Source organism: Embiotoca jacksoni, unplaced genomic scaffold (assembly GCF_022577435.1).
Source record: "Embiotoca jacksoni isolate LCO1_2020_lvr unplaced genomic scaffold, fEmbJac1.0.p SCAF_22, whole genome shotgun sequence".
Taxonomy (NCBI): Eukaryota; Metazoa; Chordata; class Actinopteri; family Embiotocidae; genus Embiotoca; species Embiotoca jacksoni.
In genome coordinates this window covers 8,102,964-8,126,149 of record NW_027185363.1, presented here as the reverse complement: position 1 = coordinate 8,126,149, position 23,186 = coordinate 8,102,964, and the positions used below count along the sequence as shown (strand labels likewise).

General features: G+C 39.1%; 1 protein-coding gene across 5 annotated transcripts in view; it reads left to right on the top strand.

Annotated features, from left to right (window-relative positions):
• pde1cb (phosphodiesterase 1C, calmodulin-dependent b) overlaps window positions 1–23,186 on the top strand; it is a 100,846-nt gene that overhangs the window by 5,443 nt on the left and 72,217 nt on the right. For 4 of the 5 annotated variants that reach the window (XM_069157741.1, XM_069157740.1, XM_069157738.1 and 1 more), the window contains exons 2-3: window positions 16,372–16,422; window positions 17,161–17,326. In XM_069157741.1, coding sequence (XP_069013842.1) covers window positions 16,372–16,422; window positions 17,161–17,326 — 217 coding nt within the window. Of the gene's footprint in view, window positions 1–6,175; window positions 6,649–16,371; window positions 16,423–17,160; window positions 17,327–23,186 lie in introns of those variants that run through there. The other variant, XM_069157742.1, reaches the window with a different exon arrangement.

Sequence of the window (23,186 nt, the reverse complement as noted above, 5' to 3'; positions counted from 1 at the left end):
GCTAAACTTGTGCTCAATATGGCTCAGGACTCTCCCCCCCCCCTCTTTTCTTCAGGGTGTCTGTGCAGCAGGATTCAGATGACAGTTCATGGAGTTCTCTGTTTTGTCAGCTCATTTCCCTCAGGTTTGCAACACAGGCTAACATTACCCTTAAAGGTGCCTCTAATGAGTATTTAGCAGGGGAAAAGGCAAGCTCCCTGGCACCCTGTGCGTCTTAATTACACGAGTATGTCACTGTGGTGACAGTGGTGTGGGGACTGACAAAGTGCGTGTCATTCCATAGTCTAGGGGAGACCTCTAATGAGCTTGTTTTTCTGTCCGATTACGTAGTTGTTGTCTTGAATTGTGATGTGCTACTGGGACAAATTATACAATGAAAAAAGTACCCAAACCTAAATATGTTTGGATGAATTACATGAAATGTCAGATTATCAATGTCCAAAAAAAACAAAAAAAATCCAGTAAGCATATTTAAACTGTATGTTGAGTTTCAATTAAACAAAATATATGAACCTTATGAATGAAAAGCATTACAATAACTGAGTTTGTGGATGGGACTTTAACTCACCAAAAAACAAAAATGGGATTCTTCTTGCATTCGGTTCAATGTGGTGCCAGAGACTCTTTCTAATCCCCTTAGTTAGTCCTCAATTCCCCTTTATCTTCACTAATAATTAAGGTCTATTGGTGATGGCCTGTCCCTGTGTTTGATGGCCAGATCAAAGGTTGAGCAATAGTTCATCCTCAATGGACATCAGCAAAGCAAGCAGGTGTGTTTTTGTGGCAAAAATCTACTGTAGTACTGGCTTGTTTAAAAAAAAAAAAAAAGAAGAGAGAAGTTTGTTTATATCTCTACAAAAAAATAAGCACTAGAGCAAAACCGATATTCAATCAAAGCTGAATGAGTTCAGTCTCTGTATTATTCCGACAAGCACAGATGCAGGTGAAAACGGACAGAAAAAAAAAATGAGACAGTAAAATGACTTCAGTATACAGATAAAAACTGGCCTAATGAGGGCCATCTGCCATATTAACCCTTTGTCTCCCTCTGTATTGTATGCAATATATGTCTGAAAGGTCTTACCGTTGCTTGGTGACAGTGACGTTGCCCTAGTAATGACCCTTGAAGAAAATGGATCTTGACAAGGATTCAGTAGATGTATGGGTGGACGATACACCTCTCCAAGCAGCTGTTGTAGAACATGCTCCCTCATTAAGGCACACGCCCCATCTGTAAAAGTAGTCACCTATAAAGGGATCAAACAAAAATCAACAGATTCAATTTTGTGAATAAGATGACAGGTTTAGTTGTTTTTTCCCCCCTCTCTTTCAGCAGCAGCTGGCTTTAGTTGAGCTTTCTGTTGCTAGTAGCAACCACTACTGTTATATTTCTGTAACAGTTAAATTCGCATGCTTCAGATCTGTGACCAAGCAATGTTGACAGACATGTTTTATCATTTGAAATGCCCTTGCTGGAGCATTATCTAATGGTACTCTTTATGTCATAGCAGTGTTGTGTTTATTGACTTGGGAATTTAGCTGTCTGATTCAGTTTCCTGCTAATCAAACTATCCACCGCTCTACAACAGCTGCCAGGGGATAATATATTGCTAACACAAGTTACTGTTAATACTTGCAATTAAAAAAAAAAAAAAAAAAAAAAGTAACACACAAAGTCCACAGGAGTGTGGACTTTATGTGTTACTTATTTTTTCGACTGATTACTGTGTTGTTTCCTATATTTGTTACTGATGATACTTCAGCAGCTTTTCTGGTAATGCAGTACTGACTTGTCTTGACTTCACTAGCTTGTTTTGGTTATCTAATGGGCAAAAGTGGAGGAGAGTTTGCATGTTCTCCCTGTGCCTGTGTGGGTTTTCTCTGGGTGCTTCATCTTCCTCCCACAGTCCAAAGACGTGCGTGCTGGGTTGATTGTGGGTGTGAGGTGAGCGTGAGTGGTTGTCTGTTTTTCTGTGTTGGCACTGTGAGGGACTGGTGACCTGTCCTGGGTGAACAAAACAAAGCGTCCTAAGATGCATGGAGCAAGGGAAAGCTATAACCTTCATGAGTAAGTGTTCCAAGTTTCACTGCTTGATCAAAAACGGTACCCAAGTGACACATGTTTTTGTGGGCAGTGGTACAAAAATACCACTAATACGGAAGTGCCTTAAATTGCAATACCACTGAAGGCCGCTAGGGATTGACTCCCATTCAACTTCTCTCGTGAAATTCTACGTCCATATATTTTTTTCCACGAATTATTATGGTATCTTTCGCTCAAGTCACTCTCATTAGTTTTCTGGCAGTCCATCTGAAAATAGGGTCATAAATGAGATATTATACAATAAAAAGCTGAATTTTTGTGGGCATGTCTGTTTGATTGACAGGCCTGTGGTGTGGTCAGGTTTCCCCTAATCGGTGGGCGGGGCGTCATTGGGTTCCCAATCAAATCGAGTCAGATCCACCATTCGCTCCCCACCAGCTGGTCCAAATATGGTAACTTCTGACTCCAAAATAGCAAGACCGAGATGGCCGAAATCCAAACTCGAGGCCTCAGAACGGGATTTCACAAATCAATGGGTGACGTCGCTGTTGCCGCTTGTTTCAAATTCTGCAAATGTCTGGATTTTATGTTTTTCTTTGTCTTGTCGAATGGCAATCTTGATATTTTGTTGTTGTTGTATTTAAAAAAAAAAAAAATTTATATCGTCAGTTACGAAGTAGTCTTGCTGAGCCAGACCTATCTCCACTGCACTATGCTAGTCCTAAAGAGTGGTCTGGCTGCACCCATACATCATTCTGCTAAAAGGGTTAGGACTAACCTTCCCCCATACAAATGTTTCACAATCGCATACATATAAAAGTGGACGCAGCTTCCAGCTCCATCTCGCCCAAATATGGTCACTACCGGCTCCAAAACGCTCAGGACTGGCAAGGTGCCGCCGACCAAATTACGAACTCGATGCTTCACAAACCAATGGGTGATGCACTGCTGGTTGCTGCTTGGTCTTAGCATTAACATGTCTAAATCTCTGCAAAAGACAAAAAAAAAAAAAAAAAAAGATCCAACTAACACTTTGTGTTATGCAAATTTATATTATATTGCTGACCGTGGCAGTCTGCAAAACATCTTTGTTAGTGGAGTTCATGCAGTCTGGCCAGTTGTGCAGAAATCAAACTACTGTACGCCTCCACAATGCTTACATTTGTACCTATTCAGGCTTTTGACTGAATGTTCTATGAAAAGCCTGCACTGCTACCTTCATAGGGAAATGCATAAAGTCACAGAACACGATGTAGCCCTCCAAAGCATCATAAAAATAAAAGCAGAAGCACGCTCCTTCAGTTAAGTGTATTATATAATTTCCTCGCTGACTTCTGTAACCCCAAAATGCATTAAACGGGGAAGCTTCGAACACACTGCAGTGCACTTTGACCATGACACCTGCATGCTAAGAAAATCTTGCCCCATCGCACATTTCCTTCTCTTAATTATACACATTATTGAGACTCTATTCAGTCCAAGCTCAATGAGAGACCTGTGCCGTAATGTGATAATACCATCAATCATATTGACACAACTGAGCCCGTGCTAGGCTTAAACACACATTGCAACCAGTCTGAGCATTTTAAACAAAATGGTTACCCGTGAGTCTACTGACAAAAGGAAAGGATAACAAAGTTAACAATATTCCCACACATGCTGTCGTTAACATAAAAGCTGCCCTGGAACAGGCAGCCACTTGATGTTGCTCAAGTGTTGCAAAATTAGCATCCTCACAAATTGCTACATGCCGAATGAATTGGAGGCTGGGGAGAGCCGGCTGACAGAGGAAGAACATAAAGAGCTCATACTGTAGCTCGCAAACAAAATGCGAGGGAAGGTAATTATCTGAACAGTGTATAATGTGTCCACTGGAACTGCACTGATTGACTCAAACTGGCTCCGTTACAACTGGATAGTTGTCCCGATCGTGATCGATATCCTTCTCCCTAAACACCTTAAGTGCTCCATCACTCAGAAGTTATGCATTAATTACTATTGACTGTATTATACTGCAGGTTCCTATTTGACACTTAAGTGATTACTTATCAGGGGAAGATCGATCTCTGATATTACACGCACATTTTCAGTGTTTGATCACTCATCAAGCATATGATTGCTGTGCAGATTTTTTTTTTTTATGTTGTTCGTACTGTTTTTGTAAACAAATTCAATTAAATAATGCATTTTTTTGTTCTCAAATTATATATCCAGAATAAAATAACATTTTTACATTAAAGTGAAACTGTGAAAACAATCCAAATGATTTGCTTTGCGCATGTGACACAAGATGCCTCGTGTACAACATCTCGTACAAATGTACTTCAGAATCGGTTTTAGTAACAAGGAAATCGGGTCTGTCGTAAACAGTTTGGTAATAAGCATGTAGCTCTTGAAGAGACTGCCAAGAACTTCGTCTTTTCAGAAAGACGAACCACACAAACTGCTGCATGCACGTGCCAAGACAAACAAACACATGCACACATGCATGTCGCAATTCACAAATAATAGTGGTAACATTTTAGGATATTAATATTTTGACAACCTTTTTTTCATGCAATGTTGGAAATTACCGACACTCTCACCTTGAACATTTTTATGGTTACGTTAAACTCAGAGGTCTTGGTTAAAGGCAGCAACTTGAGACATAATATGCTTATTGCCACCAAACTTCCATAACTTTATCCAAAATGCTTTTGTTGCCTAAACCGAGTCACAGATGGGAGTTTCGATGGATAGTCTCTGGTGGGGTAGCTGGGCGTCTAATACGCCTGTCATCCACCACAACCACCTCCCAGTCACTCTAATAGAGTTTATAAGTGCAGCACTTTGTACAATCAAATACAAAAATAAAAGTTGCCTCTTAATGAAATCCCACCAGTGATTATGTTGCACCTACGAGCCTAATTGCAAAAAAAAACCCCTATTAAGTTGTATAATGTCTCGTTGTCATGGTTGTTTATTAACTCTTTAATGAAGTGGGGATGCGGTAATACTTCTTAATCCCCTGCCTTTGTTGTCACATCGCTTCGAATATATTAAAGTGATTGCGTCTGTTATTAGGAACGGACAGAACAAAGAGGGAAAGAAAGAAACATAATGAACACACTTAGATCAGTATTATCTTAGATCATGAGCATTCTGCAGAAAGTGTAAAGAAGCTGCTACATTAGGAGTAAAAGCACCAAGAGGATGCTAGCAGATGACTGTGATTTGTACTTAAATTAGGAGTTGAAATTGTGTTTAAACGACATCATGTCTTCTGATCCGTGCACGTGCCATTATAAGCGCATGTGTTGAATTTGGCAGAAGGTGTGAAAACAAGGCAGAAGCCTTCATAAAGAGCCCTCGCAGACACTAATCAGGGGGAAAATGAAACACTGAAAAAAAATAAAAATAAAATTCCATACCCAAATGTCAGGTGGTGCTAATGTGGTGAGCTTTTTTTTTTTTTTAATTTTTTTAAAAATCTTTTGTTAATTCGGTGTGTGCAAATGTGTGTGTATACGTGAGGAGATGGGTATTTGTATAATGAAATTAAGTTTAAATTAGCACAAAGGGAGGATTTTAACTGGATAGTAGATTTGATATACTGTAACAAAGAAAGCAGTGTTTGTGCTCCAGTGTCACATAATCAACTGGCATTGAAAAGGAAAAATAAATAGAGTCGAGGCAGTGTGTGCACTCTCACAAATATGACAATGTAGAGGCTTTTTTCTTCTTCTGTCAAAAGAACAGTATGTATGCTTGTAATGGCTTTCATCTGTCTGCGCCTGAGCAAATAACTCCTGCAAAATGAAAAGCAGAGACATTGATTTAATGACTGCCTTTGACTAAACACATAATCTCTCCCTCTCTACCATCTGTGTTTCTACCTTTTTCTTTCCTCTTAGTGCTCGTGTACTAATGCATGTGTGACGCTACATGAATTTAGAGTCAATTTTTGTATATTTGAGGGTGTGTGAGCAAAACTAGGAATAGACTCGAAAAGGCCAACTCTGAACTTCCAGCGCTTTTGCTGTAAATTCTTGACAGTAGGAGGAGTCACGTTCATTTCAACACATCTAGAGATGTCCTGTCCTCTCCTTCCAACCACCACCACCCACCACACACACCTACTGTACCTCTTGGGGAAGAGAAACAAGGAGAGAGAGCGGGGAGGGAGGGGTGGAGCAACATACAGAGAAGAAAAACAAATCAAGAGCCGTAAGGTCCTTGAAATGAGCCCGTTGAGGTGTGAGAAAACGGAGAGAATAAGATATGTTCAACAAAGACAGGGGGTGGGGAGAAGGACTTGAGAGAAATTCTCCCTCTCGGTGTCTGTAACGAGAAGTGGTGAGTCTTTGACAGTTCTCCTCCAGCGCTCGGCACTAACCGGAGTCAGAGGACGGCAGCTTTCTTTCTCTCCATGAGGAGAGTTACCCAAACGAAACTGAAACAACGCACCGCAACTGACAAGACACATTAAGAACGAGATTTAAAAAAAAAAAGGTGCAAGGGGGCGACCGGAGGGTGCCAAGTGATGGAGGCTAACTCTAAAAAGCATCGGTTTAGGAAGGGTCGGAGTGCCACCTTCAGCATTGATGGCTTCAACATCACCATAGGTAAGAATCTGAGCGGACAGGCACAGCATGAGGAAAGGTTAAGTGTGTTTGTATGTGAGGAAGATGCATGGAAAGTGTGCGTGAGAAGAGCAGAGGAATACATGTGTGCGCAGAGAGTGTGAGGCAGTGCAAATGAGGCATTTGGCACCGACACAGCGGCATCGTTAAACACATCACATTCCAGCTTCTCTGCACAACTTGGCACATTAGTCCATTCTACCGAAGTTGCTTCTTGCCTCTCTAATGCAACTACACCATGGTAACAAGGGGGCTTCAGACTAAAGCTGTGTGCGGCTGACGTCACCAGGAATTCATTCTATTGTCTTGATAACCAGAGTGTTGATGAACTTATGTGCCACCATGCTAATCTATTTAAAAAAAAATTTTTTTTGCAGCACTTGTGAAAACTCTCACGGGAGTCAGTGTTGAAAATAGAGCGATGTGAAGGTTCTGTGCTGCTAGACATGAGAAGATTTGTGTCCCTTTAAAACTGGCTGTAGTTCATGAAAATCTGTTTGAGATCTTTGTTTTGTACACAGCAGTGTTAACCTGGTGTCACTAAAGAACAAGTTGTGATTATAAACAAAATGTGCTGTCGAAGTCTTGCTCAGTCTTGTTTGGTAATCTGAGGAAAATAGAAAGTTTGCTTCAAACTTTTACCATGACAACATATGGATATTTGCTGTATATATTTTAAATTGTGTTGTGCGGTTTGTTAAAGTTGCTGCAGTCTAACTTCATGCAGATGACTATGTGTTATGTGAAAGTAGTCTCTTGGGTCATCGCCCAACTTCAACACTCGCCTCGGCTTTTCTCTGTTTTGGTGTCTTTTCAGCTCATTTTTGTGCTTTTACAGACTTTAAGTTAACGAGCTCAGATAAGCTTACACAAAACTGCCCAGCAACTATTGGCAGAGATCATAAAATGATCAAATAGTGAACATAGTGGCATACATGTATTTACTTAACATTTAAACTATATTTATCACAAGATGTTAATAGTGTATACATCAGTCCATATGTTAATTTGCAAGTTTTTTTTTCAAGCATTTCTTTGCAAGAGACATGCAAGCTGAAGCACACAACAGGAAATGTTTGAGTCCATGCACACCAGGTACTCTATTTATGCTTGAAATTTCTGTCAAGTTTGGAACTTTCTTCCAGACGTCTCCTTTTAACCGATTCCAAAACATCCTAAACCAACTTCTCCTTATCAGCCTGGTCAGTAACCAATAATACGGATGCAGCGTAGTTTCAACATGGTACACTTGTAACAAAACAGAATTTTTTTTCTTTGGTTGAACTGAGGGCCACTGTAAACTCAGCGCTATTGTTATAACACAAGACACAGTTAATACGTGGTCGTGTGTTGCACACATTGCTTATCTGGATGATTTGATTTTATTGATAAAGAGGAGGAAAGCCTCAAGGTTTATAGTGGCACAGGAGATGAAAAACAGGAAGAGAAATGCTGCAAATGATTTCCTTTAAAAAAGAAAAAAAAAAGAAAAGAAAAAAAAATGCATTAAAATCTCCACTGAAACATTTTATAATCCCAAAGAAAAATAGACTTTAGATTGTAAGATTACATGACTATATTCTCTTACCTTTAAAAAACTGCCTCAATCACATGTGGCCTTTATCGCGGCCATACTACCTACAAGCATGGCAGTTGTCATGGTAACCTACAAGTGTCACAATCAATTGCTCACTGGGCCTAGGTCTGCACACCATTTTACCAATCACCTCCTCTGAAGCGTGACTCCTAAGCGCCGATACCTCATTGCCTGGCTGGACTCCTTGTGTTTTCTCCTCTATTAAACTCTGAATCTCAACTGTAGCCTGCAGCCTCAGCTCAGAGTCCAACTAAGGTGTTTTGTCATGTGTTAGGCTTATTATCTTTATGTTTCTGTTGGTGTGTTACAAGGCTCGTGGAGAAAAACAATTTTAACTTTTCAGCTCATCTAATCGGTACTGAACATTCAGGCTCTGATCTTTATGCAGACATGAAGTCTTTTTTTTGTTGCTTTTTGTTTAATCCAATTGAACCATTTCTTTTGATTCATCTTCTCTTCAATTTATGTCAGAATTTGTGTCTTTGTGAAATTCAGTTTTTTTCTGGGTGCCAATTTTGAACAAAGCATGTTTAAAAACAAAAGTTGCAATTAATGACAAGCTCTTTTGTCTGTTTTTTCTTAATTGCTGTCGACACTTGATTCTTGATCTTTTCCTGGAGTATTGTTCCCCGAACATGCCCGATCCGCCAGCCTGTTCTCACAGCATCAGTTTAAGTTGTTGTGATTAAAGTCTGGAAACTCTGTTCACATGAAGGTTTGCCCAGCCACTCTGAAGGGCGGACCAATCAGCGACCAGTGGAGGTAGCTAAGTGCGATGATGTTTAGGTCAAGCACTTGTTTCTAAATGTAGTTTGAACAATGGCGGCAGAGGTGATAAAGCAATACGAACATTTGTAGCGATGCTAGCAAATATTGAGGATTTGAACCAGACCAAGAACATTGCCTAACACCAAAAAAAAAAAGTCTTTAATGTACTGACATGATGTTGCACTGTGCTCACACCGAGGGAGGGTCTCTTGTTTACAGCTTAGTGAGATTTGGCGCAGAACATGCCATATGTTGGTTAATGCCAATTGGTAAAAGGCAGCTCCAATAGTTTCGAAATGAACACGAGGTCTACGACCATTAAGATACACAAACAATCCCCAATGGCGCATGGCCAGACCCATATATTCACAGTGAATTTGACTTTGTTAGTCTAATACCAGACTATGAGAAATCTCTTTTATTTTTATGTTCATTGGGAAGTGAAGAAATATACACTCTTGAATTTTCTCTACTAAAACCTAAAACTATTTTGCCTTCTCTGGCATGAAAATTAAACTTCAATAGATAACAATAAAGGGTCTTATCTTCAATAGCACATCTAAAACAAACACAATTAGTGATGAATTACGATAAACTCACAAAATACACACCATGTAGACACGGTGTGTATAGATTTGTTAGTAAAAATATTGCTTGTTTTAAGAACATTTGAAGTCTATAAATATATATAAATATAATAATCTGGGATTACACAGGGTGCTTTTCTTTATAGATATAAATATAATATATACAAAATTTCCCCTCGGGGATTAATAAAGTAACTACCTAACCTAACCTAACAGGAGAAGTTGGTAACATGTCAACACTCTGCCTGTAAATATCACCCCTCAGACATCTGGGATTAAAGAAAATCCTCACTGACCTTCTCTACCTAAATCATGTTTGTATTTGTATTTTTTGCAGACTCTATAATAGAGCAGTTTACAACATTATTGTACGAGTTAAGAGAAAAATGTACCAAATTTAACCTTGTAAATTGATATATGATGTAACCTTACCAGACAATTACACCAGTCCTGGATTTTCAGCACTCCCTTCTTCTTCCCACATATTAGACTGAATACAAGGTTATTTGGTCAGACAATAAGCATGTAATTGCTATGAAGTTACATTTGTTGCAAGACAGTGCAAAAATAAGGCTGTACAGGTTGGCTAAAGATGCTCTTGAAAGGGCTGCATGTCAGTCAGAAAGCTTCAGACCACCTCCCTTGATAATTACCTGATGCAGGATTGGTCAACATGTTCTCATCCCTGGGAGTTAAATATTGTCATCTTATCACAACTCACTGGCATCTCAAAAGACACACACAAGGTGCCTGAGGTTTAGGCAGAAAAAAACAACACATCGTTGGGTTTAGATAAAGATCACAGATTGGGTTAAAATAAGTAATTTTATGAGTAGCGTTATGTACATCACCTCAATTAAATATGTTATTATTTGAAAATAACTTCACTACTACTCTCTTTTGTTGTCCATTTTATAGTAAACTACCAAGTGTAATGCTATGAATGGCTTCCTACAGATAATGTGCTCAGTCATAGCCATATTTAAGCGATATCACAAAACCCTCTCTGTCTCTTCACTCAACCTTCCAGAAAGGCCGTTCAAAACTACTATGCCTGCTTTTGATTTCCGATGTGGTCGAACAACATGTCGTACAAACCGCTAATTTTAAGTGCAATCCCCCCCCCCCCCCTTTGATTATCTTTCCAATAGTAACTCTGAGGCTGTTTCTTGCTGTGCCTGTCTGCTTGTTTGGCATGGAAAGAAAAGCAGCTAAAAGCAGGAGGGCACACTATCAAACATCATTGTGGTGAAGTCACACACAAGCTTTATACACACTTATTTTTGTTTCCATGGTGAGACCACAATGCTGTTTTTCTATCTTCTTTTCTTTCCCCTGCTGACATGCATGTTGAAACTTTGTTTAAATTGGTAAAAAAAAGAAAAAGAAAAGAAAAAGAAAACCTTTGCTGCAAATCAGCTCGTAGTTTTTAACGCCGTCATTTTGTTACGATAATGGCTGTCAAACTCCATGTCCCCAGATTGTGATGCAGGAAGACATTTTTTTAACAAGCAGTGGTCCTTGTATACTGGCCTTTAAGTGTATAATTTTTCATGTGGTTTCTTAGTATACATACTAACAATAGATAAGACTTAAATCTATGTAATGGATGTTTTTTTGTAATGCCTTTTAAGTTTTTGCTCCCCTATTAGTATGGTCTAGAGCAGTAAACAGGACATTTTCCAGGAGGGTGGTGAAACAAACCACGAATCAGGAACACAGAGTTGATTAAACCAGACAAGTCTTTGGTTTCCCAACAGGAATTTGTTCAAGTGAAATCAGAGTAGGTTCATTCTGATCAAACCTTGCTCACTGTGAATATTAAAACTCGTCAGTCTCCTATTTCTCTTCAGTGTATCAACACATATTACTAAATATGTAAGCACAATGCAGACACACTTTTTTGGAAAACACCAGCACATCAGTGGCAGACAGTGAAGTTTAAGTGAAAAAACAAAACACTGACAGCGTCAACACCTAAGTTTCCAGCACTAGTTGTACCAAACATGGTGCGCACAGCCAACACTTAAGACTTAAGCTTCCCAAATTCTTCCCAAGAGAGAATGCAAACTCACAATACAAAAGGCAGAAGCTCAAGCAATCAAAACCTTCACCTTACAAACCCCACTGTTGGAACACTAACTTTTGTATCTAACCTTGTTCCTCCTCTTACATTTATTTATTTACGCACACAATCTGAGGATAATCTCATAAATGCTATAAGCTAAAATGAAACTCTATTCCTTCAATGAAAGGAAGATGACGAAGGGTCTGTATTATGTGCTAGTGGAAGAAACTCACTACTGAGGCCTACAAAGTTACACGTACAATGCAGATTGAAATGCTGAACAAACACCTTAAGCTTATTCGAAGCTTGTAAATGTTCTTTCACAAACACAAATGGAAAATGCAGTCGCCACATAAAGACGGCAGACTCCAGATCACAAAGGCAAAACTATAAATACAGTCCCTGGAACAAAAATTAAAGGTGGGTGGACAAGTGTAGATGATGTTAATTACAATAACAGAATATTAAAACATTTTGTCACTGCTTTTTCGGTGAGAATTATAATTGCATGAATTTGTTTTAATTTGACAGCAAACAGGACTGTGTCCCAATTGGAAAAAGGGTTTCAGGAAATTGATGGTTCTTGATGGCAGATATCTGCAGGATGTGGTAGAAGGTAATTTTCTTTTTTATGATCCTCACAGTTAGTGTCAAAAAGCCAACGGATATGTGGCATCGTTCTCCCAGGAGTTCAGATATCAACAGGCTGCAGCTACCAAGCCTTGAGGATGCAGATGCCTTGAATTTAGTCCAACTGTGGGCCAGAATGAGAGGATCAGACATCTGAGGTCCTCAGCAACGTTGTAGGGGTGCAATCACCTTCCAACTACAGAGCATTTTTTTGTTACAAAATCTGACTTAATTAGTGCAAATTTATTGCTCAGTTTAGACTTAAGATGAATCGGTGAAATGTGGAAGGAGGATTGTTCAGAACAGTCATTGTAATTAGTTGCAGTGACTTACAAAATGTAGCTTTTCACAGAAGCCGTCTCCATCTTCAGAAATGTGAAAAATGCATTTCCATATTTCAGAAACCGTTTTTATGGTATTTGACATGTAAAGTAAATAGAACACACAAGAGCAAATCAAAGGGAACAAATATCCAAGAAAAAGGTGAAACTATATTTAAAAATCAACTGTAAATCCTAAAGAATTTGAAGGTACGATTGCTTTAAACAGTCTAAAGCAGTCAGCAGGAAATTTTCTAGGAGGGTGGTGTAACAAACCACGAATCAGGAACTCAAAGTTGATTGAACTAGACAAGTCATTGGTTTCCCAACAGGACTTTGTTCAAGTGAAATAACTGTAGGTTAATTCTGATTAAAGCTTGCTCACCATGAATATTAAAACGCATTGTCATTTCAGCACTCAAAACATTTTGATTTGTCAGCTTCCCATTTCACTTCAGTGTGTCAACAAATATTACTGAATGTGTATGCAGGCTGCAGACACGCTTTTTGGAAAACAGCAGCAGTGACAAACAGTGGAGTTTAAGTGGGGGCAAAAAAACCCAGTGTTGACACTTTAGTGTCCAGCATATGAAATGTAGTGCACATAATCAACACTCACCAGACTTGAGCTTCATAAGTAGATAGCAACACAGAGGAGAGAATGCAAACGCACAACCCAAGAGGTCAGCAGAAGAAGCAATAAAAAATAAATTTAAAAAAGCCAATTAAAAAAAGTCAAGATAATAAACAGGAGGTTGTTCACTATCACACAAAAAGGCAACTGAAACACATGGAGCTGGTTGGGGTGGTAGCCAAAGGTTCAGGTTAAAAATCACAAAAGGATTATTAGGCATGCAAATCTTCCACAAAAAGAACAGAGAGAGAAAACAGAGAAGACAAAATGAAAAACTGACTGTAAGAGTGGGGAAAAACAGACTAAATGCACGAGGGAGAGGAGGACAACAAGGGACAGCTGAAACTAATCATGGCTGTGCAGACAATTAGACAAGAAGGAAACATGCAATGGCAGCAAATGAAGTAAACCAAGACACAGGGTCAGTGACTACAACATAAAACAGGAAACCCAACAAACTAAAAGGAAGAACCATGACAGATAGATGGACGGCATGTTTTTCTGTGGTATATTTTGTCATCTGTAATCTAATGACTGTAAGGCCTGCGTGGCAGCAAAAGAATGTCTTCAAATGTCTATTTACTACAATAAGATGTTAATTTTAAGACAAAAATTATAAATGTGGAATTGCTGACTAACACATGAAACACAAGAAACTCCAGATCACAAGGACAAAACTAGAAATGCAGTCACAGGAACGTTACACACTCACAGAATTTAAAGGTGGGTGGACAAGTGTAGATGATTACATTAACAGAATATTAAAGCATTTTGTCACTGCTTTTTCAGTCCCAATAGAATTAAAATTGCATGAACTAGTCTTAATTTAAAAGCAAAAAGGATTTTGGTGGCCCAGTTAGAGGGTTTTAGAAAACTGTGTATCAGATGGTTCTTTGATGGCAGATATCTGCAGGATGTGGTGGAAGGTAATTTTCTTTTTTTTTTATCATACTCACAGTTAGTGTTACAAAGGCCACAGATATGTGGCATCGTTCTCCCAAGGGTTCAGACATCAACGGGCTGCAGGTACTAATAAGCCTTGAGGATGGATTTCAGCAATGTTTTATGGGTGCAATCGCCTTCAAACTATGCATTTTTTTGTTACAAATTGTGACTCAATCGGTGCAAATTTATTGCTAAGTTTTGACGCAAATTAAATCTTAGAAGTGTTGAAGGAGGACTGTTCAAAAGAGTCGTCGGAATTAGTTGACGTAAACTACAAACTGTAGCTTTCCACAGGAATACAAAAGCCGTCTCTGTCTTCACCTGCACATTAATGCACCGAAATGACTTCTTAGTCACCGTTTCCTTCCTTTACTGGGACACTATGGAAATTTTGCGAGTATAACCAATTACACGGGGAAAGTCTACAATATAATTCTCTGACCATGTCTTAAAGGCCTGCACATAGAATCCTTTCTTGTTAAAACCCAGAGCGCTGCAATTCTGCAGTTTTCTCCTCTGATGAGTTTCATGGTTTGTGTGCAGCAATGGGCACATGCGATTGGACAATAAATGCTCCAATAAAAGGTAGACCTCTCTGATAGCCTGACAAACCAGTCTCTTCATTGTTGTAAGTAAAAACATTTTGGTGGGTGGGGGGACAAAACAACAAAAAAATAAATACAGACTAGATGAATCCTCTGCAAACCTCTTTCGGCAGGTTTTTCTTCCATTCTTCTTTGATCTCTGTTCATGAATCCAAATGTACCTGATATTGGTATGAAGATATTACAGTCCCACCCTCTGATAATGTATAATTAACATAAGCGTCGTGGTGGTGGATGTAGGAAGGCCTTGAGCTGGGTTGAGCCAGTAGCACTCAGTGTCTGGGTTTATAGTCTTAGAGACGGTCTGTCAAGGCGAACGTGCTCCACTCCTCCTTCAGCTTTAACTCTGTCCTTAACCGAATTTAGTAATTTTCTAAATTATCACCATGACACAATTCAAGCTCTTGAGAAAAAAAAAAAAAAAAGCATTTGACTCTGTTGTTAGAGAGGAACTTTTCTATTGAGTCTTAGTCTGAGATTTTAGAGGCAGCATCTAGTGGCCACAAGAGGAACTACATCTTGAGGCACTGAAACATTGCCCTCAGTATTTATAAGGTACTGCACTATAGTTTGTGTTGGTGTGCAGTACCTAATGGACCAGTTCATATGATCTCAGCATCTACTTCTGAGCATGACGTGTTACAACAGAAACTGGGCACAGCGGTTAGTAATAGTGAAGAGTTAGTGATTTGGTGTGCATTTCTTTTAGTCCTGATGCTGCAGCTCAGCCAGGTCAAAGTTCAACAAGCTCTTCTCTCATAAATATAGATCGCTTCACCTTTGATCAGATTAATTAACTCCACCCAGGTTAAATATTAGTAATTTTAACACTGCGGCTGACTGAATTATTTGGTTGTTCTGCACAGGTTTTACATACTGAGTGCAGTGTTTAGTGGGCAGGAATTTACAGCGGGGCTCCAATCTCAGAAGTGACAGCAACAATTATAGTACCTTCACAATCATTTAAATCACACTTCAAGGCATTTCCAGGGTTTATGTTGCAGTAAATTATCTTTCTGACTCTTCTGTCTGACTAAAAAAAAATAATAAAATAGAACGATAAACATAGATAAGCAAACCAGTGAGGGGCAGGATTTTGAGAGTCTCATTTACATTAATCATGCAGCATGTAGGATAAACGGTAATTATCTGAACTAATGACCTGAAGGGCACAACTTATTCTCAAAACACAGATTCGGATGTAGGAATGTTTATTAGCAGTAGTTAAGACTAATATATGATCAGTGTGTACGCATGGTGTATTTGTTTGACTTCTGGAATTGACAAATATGCATTTACATTTTGTAGAAAGTTTTTAGCTTTTGTGGTGTTTGACACATGTAAGAAAATAGAACAAATACAAGCAAATCAAAGAACAAATCTAAGAGAACAAAATACATTTACAAAAGAAAAAAAAAAAGAAAAAAAAAAAGGGGAAACTACATTTAAAAGTAACTGTGAATGCAGAAGAGTTTGAAGGTAGGATTCTTCATAAACAGTTTTCTGCTGCCTTTGTTACATTTCTTTTTGTTTGATCTGTTTTTCCTCCAGTGGCAAATGAAGATGCAGAGAGCTCCGCCAGACCTCAGGCCAGTTTTGCACGTAAGTGTGATATGCACTCTATTAGTTACTTAACTTCAGATGATTTCACCTGTCAGATTAAAGCATTTAGGGGTCATTTTACCAAGAATTAATGAGATTTTAGTGGCAGAAATTTCCACTCACCTCCATGAACTGGAGATGAATGGATGTTGAAATGAAAATGTTGCTGAAGCTTAAAAATCCATGTTGAAACTAGATTTTCCAGAAACAATTTCACCGGTATTAACAATACTTCACATACCTCTGTCAACATGAGGAAAAGTGTACTACTGAAGGTAAATAGAAGAGAGAAAAAACACAGTCCACTTAAATGAACAAATATAATCTTTTCAGTGTATTCCAGAAGATGCTCTACTTATTCATAGAACTATAATTTCAAATATACGATACAGTAATTGGTGACATCATGGGATTTAAAAATGGTTTTTGAGCTGATGAAGGCTGATAAAACTTCCTCAATAGTAACATTGCTGTGTTGAAAGGGAATTACGTTTAAAGAGCCTCCGCCACTGACAGCGTTCGTCCACATGGGGGCAGTATAACAGAGGCACTCAATCTTTACTCCCTTTAACTGAGTTCTGAGAGCTACTGTGTGCACTCCACTGTATGACACAAGTTATTCACCATTTCTTTTTATCAACAAAGTGACATTAGGAAGGAAAATGAAAGCTTGCCTTATGATACTGTAACCAAATGACTGTAACACCACGAAGGCTTTTCTTGTCTTTTATTTTGCAGGTTCAAAGTCCCAGAGTGCTTTGTGGAATGCCATCACGGCGGGGATGGGGATCAAAGGCAAAGAGCAGAAGGCCCCCCTGAATGACCCGCGAAGTCCTGAGGAGATCCTGGCTGACGATCTTCCTACAACAGACGAACCAGATGCCACAGAGAAAACTGCCATCAGGTTTGCTGCTGTCAGCCCAAAAATGGTTAACCGCTTATTATGTGTTAATTATCATGAAGTGAATCCCGTGTCAGGCTGCAGCTCGACATCGACAGCCATGTCCAGCTCATTATCTTACCGAGGAGTAATTTGGATTCAGTCGATACACCTTTTTCAGGGGTACTAGATAGACCAGAAACGAGGCGATGTTTACAATTTGGCTTCATTCTGCATTTTGTATTGTATTTTTGGATCAGTGTAAACTTGATTATCAACATGGCAAGATTTGAAGTTGAACTCTGCTTGGGTTTTATGGAGAAGATGGTCTTCTGTATGACATTTCGCATTCTTGATACACACACTAGAACACACACACACACACACACACACACACACACACGGTGGTGATTGCTATGTATGGTTGCTGACCTCAAGAGACGTGGCCATGATTGATTCCACCTTGATAACAAGGACTTCAAACCGCCATTAACATAATTTGTTGTCACTTTTAGAATATTAAATGTCTTTTAACGCCTGATTCCAATTAACCTTGATGGCTCTGGAGACCGTTACAAATGCCGCGGGTGGCAAAGAGTGAGCATTTGTCAGAGGATACTAAATATGCACCCACTACTCGATAACAAGCTTTTGATAACATGCAAAACAGACCGAGCGCTATAGCAGGCCGATTTACACTGCTTTTTATTTTTCCGTTTCAGCAAGTGTGTACAGCAATCATTGACCGAGATGCACAATTTGTGGGCTGCTTGGTATGAGATTGTGGAAATCCCACCCAAGCATTGTTTTTCTTTTTTTGTATTTCCTCTTTCCAAAGTCAAACTGCAGCATCACATGCTTCTTCTCCGGTGTTTCTCTACGCTATCTTCAATTACAGTGGTGTTGTTGTCTGCCACGGTCTCCCTCTCCAGAACACAGATTCTTTTATTTTTTTCTAGAGTTGGGTGGTGAAAAGGAGAAAGTGATTTCCCACTTGACTGGACAGAGCCTATTCCTTCATTTAAAAGCTATAGCCCAGACTTAAAAAAAAAAAAAAACACAGCCAGTGCAGGGGCAGCTAATAGCACTCTCGCCTTCCTCAGAGGAAACAGTTCATTTGTCCTTGAAGACACTGACTTATTTCAGTGGCGTATATTAAGCCATAGATTTATCTGTAATCAGTGAGGGGAACGACCGCCAAGCGTGAGGCAAACGCAGCAAAATCTTTGGCTGAGGATGAATAATTTGCATAACTGTCTATTTGCCAGCAAGGGAATGATTCATTTCAGTGCCAGTTTAAATAAAAGTAAAATATGCTAACAAGTACTCCAATATCTTGTTTATTAGAATTCATTTGGCAGTGAATGATTTATTCCAGCTGATGAATGATGTCTTAAGAAGAGGGGGATACATGGATTTGAAATATCATTCACACTCCTCAAATGACTGTGATTTTTCCTTAAACCTTTGTCAGGGAAATCCCTCTAAAGTAAGAGGATGTCTTCGGCCGTGCCATCAGTGGTTAATAAAGGGCAAATCCACAGGGACTCGCAGGGATCTACAAATGAAAAACAAGTGGCAGGAATACAGTAGAGGGTGATTAAATGGCCGTGCAACGAGCAGTAATCCATAAAATGATGTGACCCCAGTGTCTCCTCGGAGGCCAGTTATCCTCCAGGTGATGATAATTAGATTTTATTGGAGAATGGAGTGGGATCCCATGACGTGGAGCAGGCAGGATTGGAGTGAGTGAGTTAAAGCACACGAGGCGTCGACTGTCAGAAATTGGATTTGAATGGAGGTAAAAGTCAGCTGAGGTCCAGGTGGATGGAATGAAATTTATTTTCCGGTTAACTCCGTTAGTTCACAAAGCGACTTATTTACCTTTTTTCGGATCAGCTGAAAGGCAGCCCGATGCTTCAGAGACGCGGCTGCTGCTGAAATTGTTTTAGGATTACAGCTGCCGTTGAAACACAATTGAATGCGTGCTTAGTCACACAGAAAACACACACACAGTGAAGGACTAAAAAACAATATGGAGCCATTAGTGTATAATCACATGCTGACTCATCTGCTGGGCTGCTGTCATGCTGTTGTTTCTGCTCATTAGGGATGCCTTATGCGTTTTCAAGCACTGGCCACCAATTGAATAGGTTACACTGTGTCTTCATGCAACCTGTGGCGTTTATTGAATGAAACTTGTCATCATTTAACTTAAGTCACATCACCTGCAATTTGCTTCTTGCAGCTTAATATATGCAGTGTTATTTATAGTCACAGTTTGACGAGTTGCTATTGCACAATTTTTTACTAATTGCTTTATACTAAACACAAGTTCAATTGGAAATTTAATTTGACCATTCTCTATTAATGCCATCAAGTGACACCATTTATATTTTAATTGCCACTTCCTGCTGACATTACCTAGATGATTTTGACAGTGCAAACGTTATTTGAATGTGTGATCAGGAGCATCTGTATCATCATTTTAATCAGCACTTTCTTTTCATCCAATTCAATAGTTTCACGGATTGATTGATTGTTTCTATTTAAAATGACGAATTACTGCTACGGAAGCCAAATCTTAAAAGAAACAAAAAAACATGAAACCTATTTCATTCTGGTTACAGATCAGAAAAATATTGCCTTTGCGTTCCACTTTAGTTATTAATACATTAAGATTTAATGCTGGTGGGGGACTCATCGTGATTAAACTCACATTAAAATCTACATTTCCCGTATTAACATACATTGATAAACTAATTAGAAATAGCGAGGCTGTTAGAAGACAAGGAACAAGAAAAAAAAAAAAAGGTAATCAATGCATAATACATTTTTGATAAGTAATGAGTAATAAAAACAGATTCAATAATGAAAGAAAATATATTTTACTCCACAAAAAAAAAAGAGACTGTCAAAACCAAAAATCTGTCTTGTAACAAAAATGGATCAGTTTTTTGAAAATAAGGACTTGTAAGCTTCCAAAGGTGACGAGGGGCTAATGGTGACTTGTGAAAAAAAAAATAAAAAAAATACATACTTTCTCACCACATGTCCACAAAAAAAAAAGCCGTTTTGCTTTTAACAACATTTAGTTGTAGCATCAGAGCTGGTGCACAAACTGACGTGCAGTGACCAGAATCACTTCAGGCTCACTTACGTTCAGCAGTTAGATTTATCTGACAGGTAATTGGAAGCTGCGTGCCGCCGTGAACTTTGTAGTTGATTAAGTCGGCTGTCTCCATCGTGGCAGCCCACAGGCTCGGAGGCTGACCCCTCCTTTGGCTGCAGCCGCAGGTTCACAGATCCCCACTGACATCCCCTGTGCAGCAACAAGCTCCATCACTGGCCTCACGAGCTGGCTAATGAGCCTCCGCTGGCCAGAGTGACTGGAAGCACACGCGGAGAAAGGCAGAGCTATAGATCAAAATGATCGAGCCGTGACCTCACAGTTATGATGTTAAAGAGCTGTGTCACTGCTGTGGGACGCGTGACGCCATCATTCTGGATGTAACTTCGATGCAATGCTTCGTGTTACTGCCTGCACGGGGTGACTATTTCAAGCAAAAATACTGTTCGATATTTGCTGAGAACTATTTGACTCTTAACTTCACGACATGAGATGATGGCCTTTGTTTGCTCTGCACGTCTAACCGCAGCGGTTACAAGCTGGAGGGCACACAGGGGGGCAGCAGAGGATATCGTCTACGTAGCATAAATTTGCTAAAATGTATGAGACTGTGGACAGAGAATCACCATATATCACAGACATTTTTTCAGGGAACATTGGAGTCCCTTATTGACTGACAACGGATATACAAGTTAAAACAAGAATCAAACATGTAGACATTGTCACATGGCCTTAATGAAAACTGGCTTTTATGTAAACTTACTTCCAAATTAACCATCTATATTTGGGCATGACCTAATATTGCTGATGATACTTCACAGGGTTGACCTTTGTACAGAGACATTTAAGTCCTCAGTGAGTTTTTTCTCTCTGCTTGGAGTTCATGAAACCTATTTCAAGATTGTTGGATAAAACCCAAAATGTCTAACAAGTGTTATATATAAAAATGCTGTGATTAGAATAATACAATTGTTGCAGTTACACAAAGAGAGGAATTAAGAGCACAACTCTAAGGTTCAAAACAAAAGGTGGATTTAATTCAAACTAAGGTCACAGATACAAAAAACTCAACAGACTAAGACCAAACCGAGGGAGCTAGAAAAAAAAGTTTCCAGATACAAAAAGTAATGGGAAAAAAACACAGGGAGCAAATTATGGCCAAGAAACAGAAGAAGTAAAAAAAACAGGCAAGATATTGGCTGAATGCAGAGAAACAGAGACACAAACCGTGATGTGAAAGACAGAAACAGGGGACTGGAGAAGGACGTGGACTCATGTCAGAAAGGAGGAGAATGAGGGACAGCTGAAACTAATCAGGGTGGGGTAAAATCACAAAGTTGACAATTATAAGGGCAGGAAGTAAAGAAATAGAAACGACCAGACCTGAAAATTACAAAATAAAACAGGAAACACTAGGGAAAAGGGAGACAAAGGAACCATAAGGAGAAAGACGGGGGTCAAGACATGGACCATGACAAAAGGTTTGTTCAAGCTTATCAAAATTACTTATCTGTTACTCATTGGAAAATCCAGAATGTATGATATGCAAATATTTTTCATTCGAAACATTTTAACCGCTGGACACAAGATGTCTACTTCAAAGTTAATTGTTTGTCCCATATGCAGCGTACACAGCTTATGTATGTAGAAACCTAAAGCCTTAAGTGTAAATACACAGAATTGGTTTCCAAACAAGGTGTGATGTCACAAAATGGTACTTATGTACACACATCTTAAACTGCATCTTAAACATCTTAAAAAGGTGAGCACAGAGACTTTCCTTTATGTTTTAATTCCTAACTCTTCTTTGAATCTTTATAATATCATGTTGCATAGTATCATTCTAGCGGATCACATTTTCAAATAGTTTCAAATAAGGTATTTGCTTGTATCCTATTATAGTGAGTTTAAAATTTTTTTTTTTTGTCAAAAACATGTTTTCAACTTTTAAGATATTTTTGATATTGTCACCGACTTAAATTTGTCCAAAAATACATTCAGTGCTGTTAAAATGAAATGAACACCCATCTCAGGGTCTATTTACAACCTTTGAGATGCTTTTAGCTCTTTGGTTAGGTAAACAGTCTGTATTTAGTCCACATAGCTGCCTCCCAAACAGCTTTCACTAATGCCCACAGTTGAGACTCCTTCTGTAGGTGTCTCCAGCTAATAAGCTTAAAGAACCTACTGTGCTCTACGCGTTCAGGGTCAACGGTAGATAGTAGCTGTGAACCAGGTGTATTTGAGGACAGCTGACCTTTTGACAAGGCAAACTGCCAAACTAGAGTTGAAATGAGGTCAAATACTGGAATTGTATTTAACCGGTGGACAGAAATATGCCCGCAAGGGGAGAGTAATATTGCTCTGTGTATTAACGCAAGTAAGCAAGTGTTTGTTAATATGTTGGCCATGCAGGCACATACAAGCTGTTAGTACGTCAGCCTTCTGTTCATTTGAGGTTGCAGCAAGGACAAAACTCGTCGCCCCAATTTATAACTGCATCAAATATGACGTCAAACGCAACATGAGTGTCTTTTGCTAGATAAAACTCTCATTTTCACGTCCAGCGACCACGTTATTTAAATAGGAAATGTACTTGAGCATATCTGGAGGCAGCAGAAAGCAAAAACCTGGTCTTAAATCAATGGCACAGATTTTACTATCAATATCTCTACAAAATTGCATTGCAATCCATCACATCGTCTTCGAATGATGTCAGCCTAGACCCAAGTGGGGAACCCACTGACTACACGA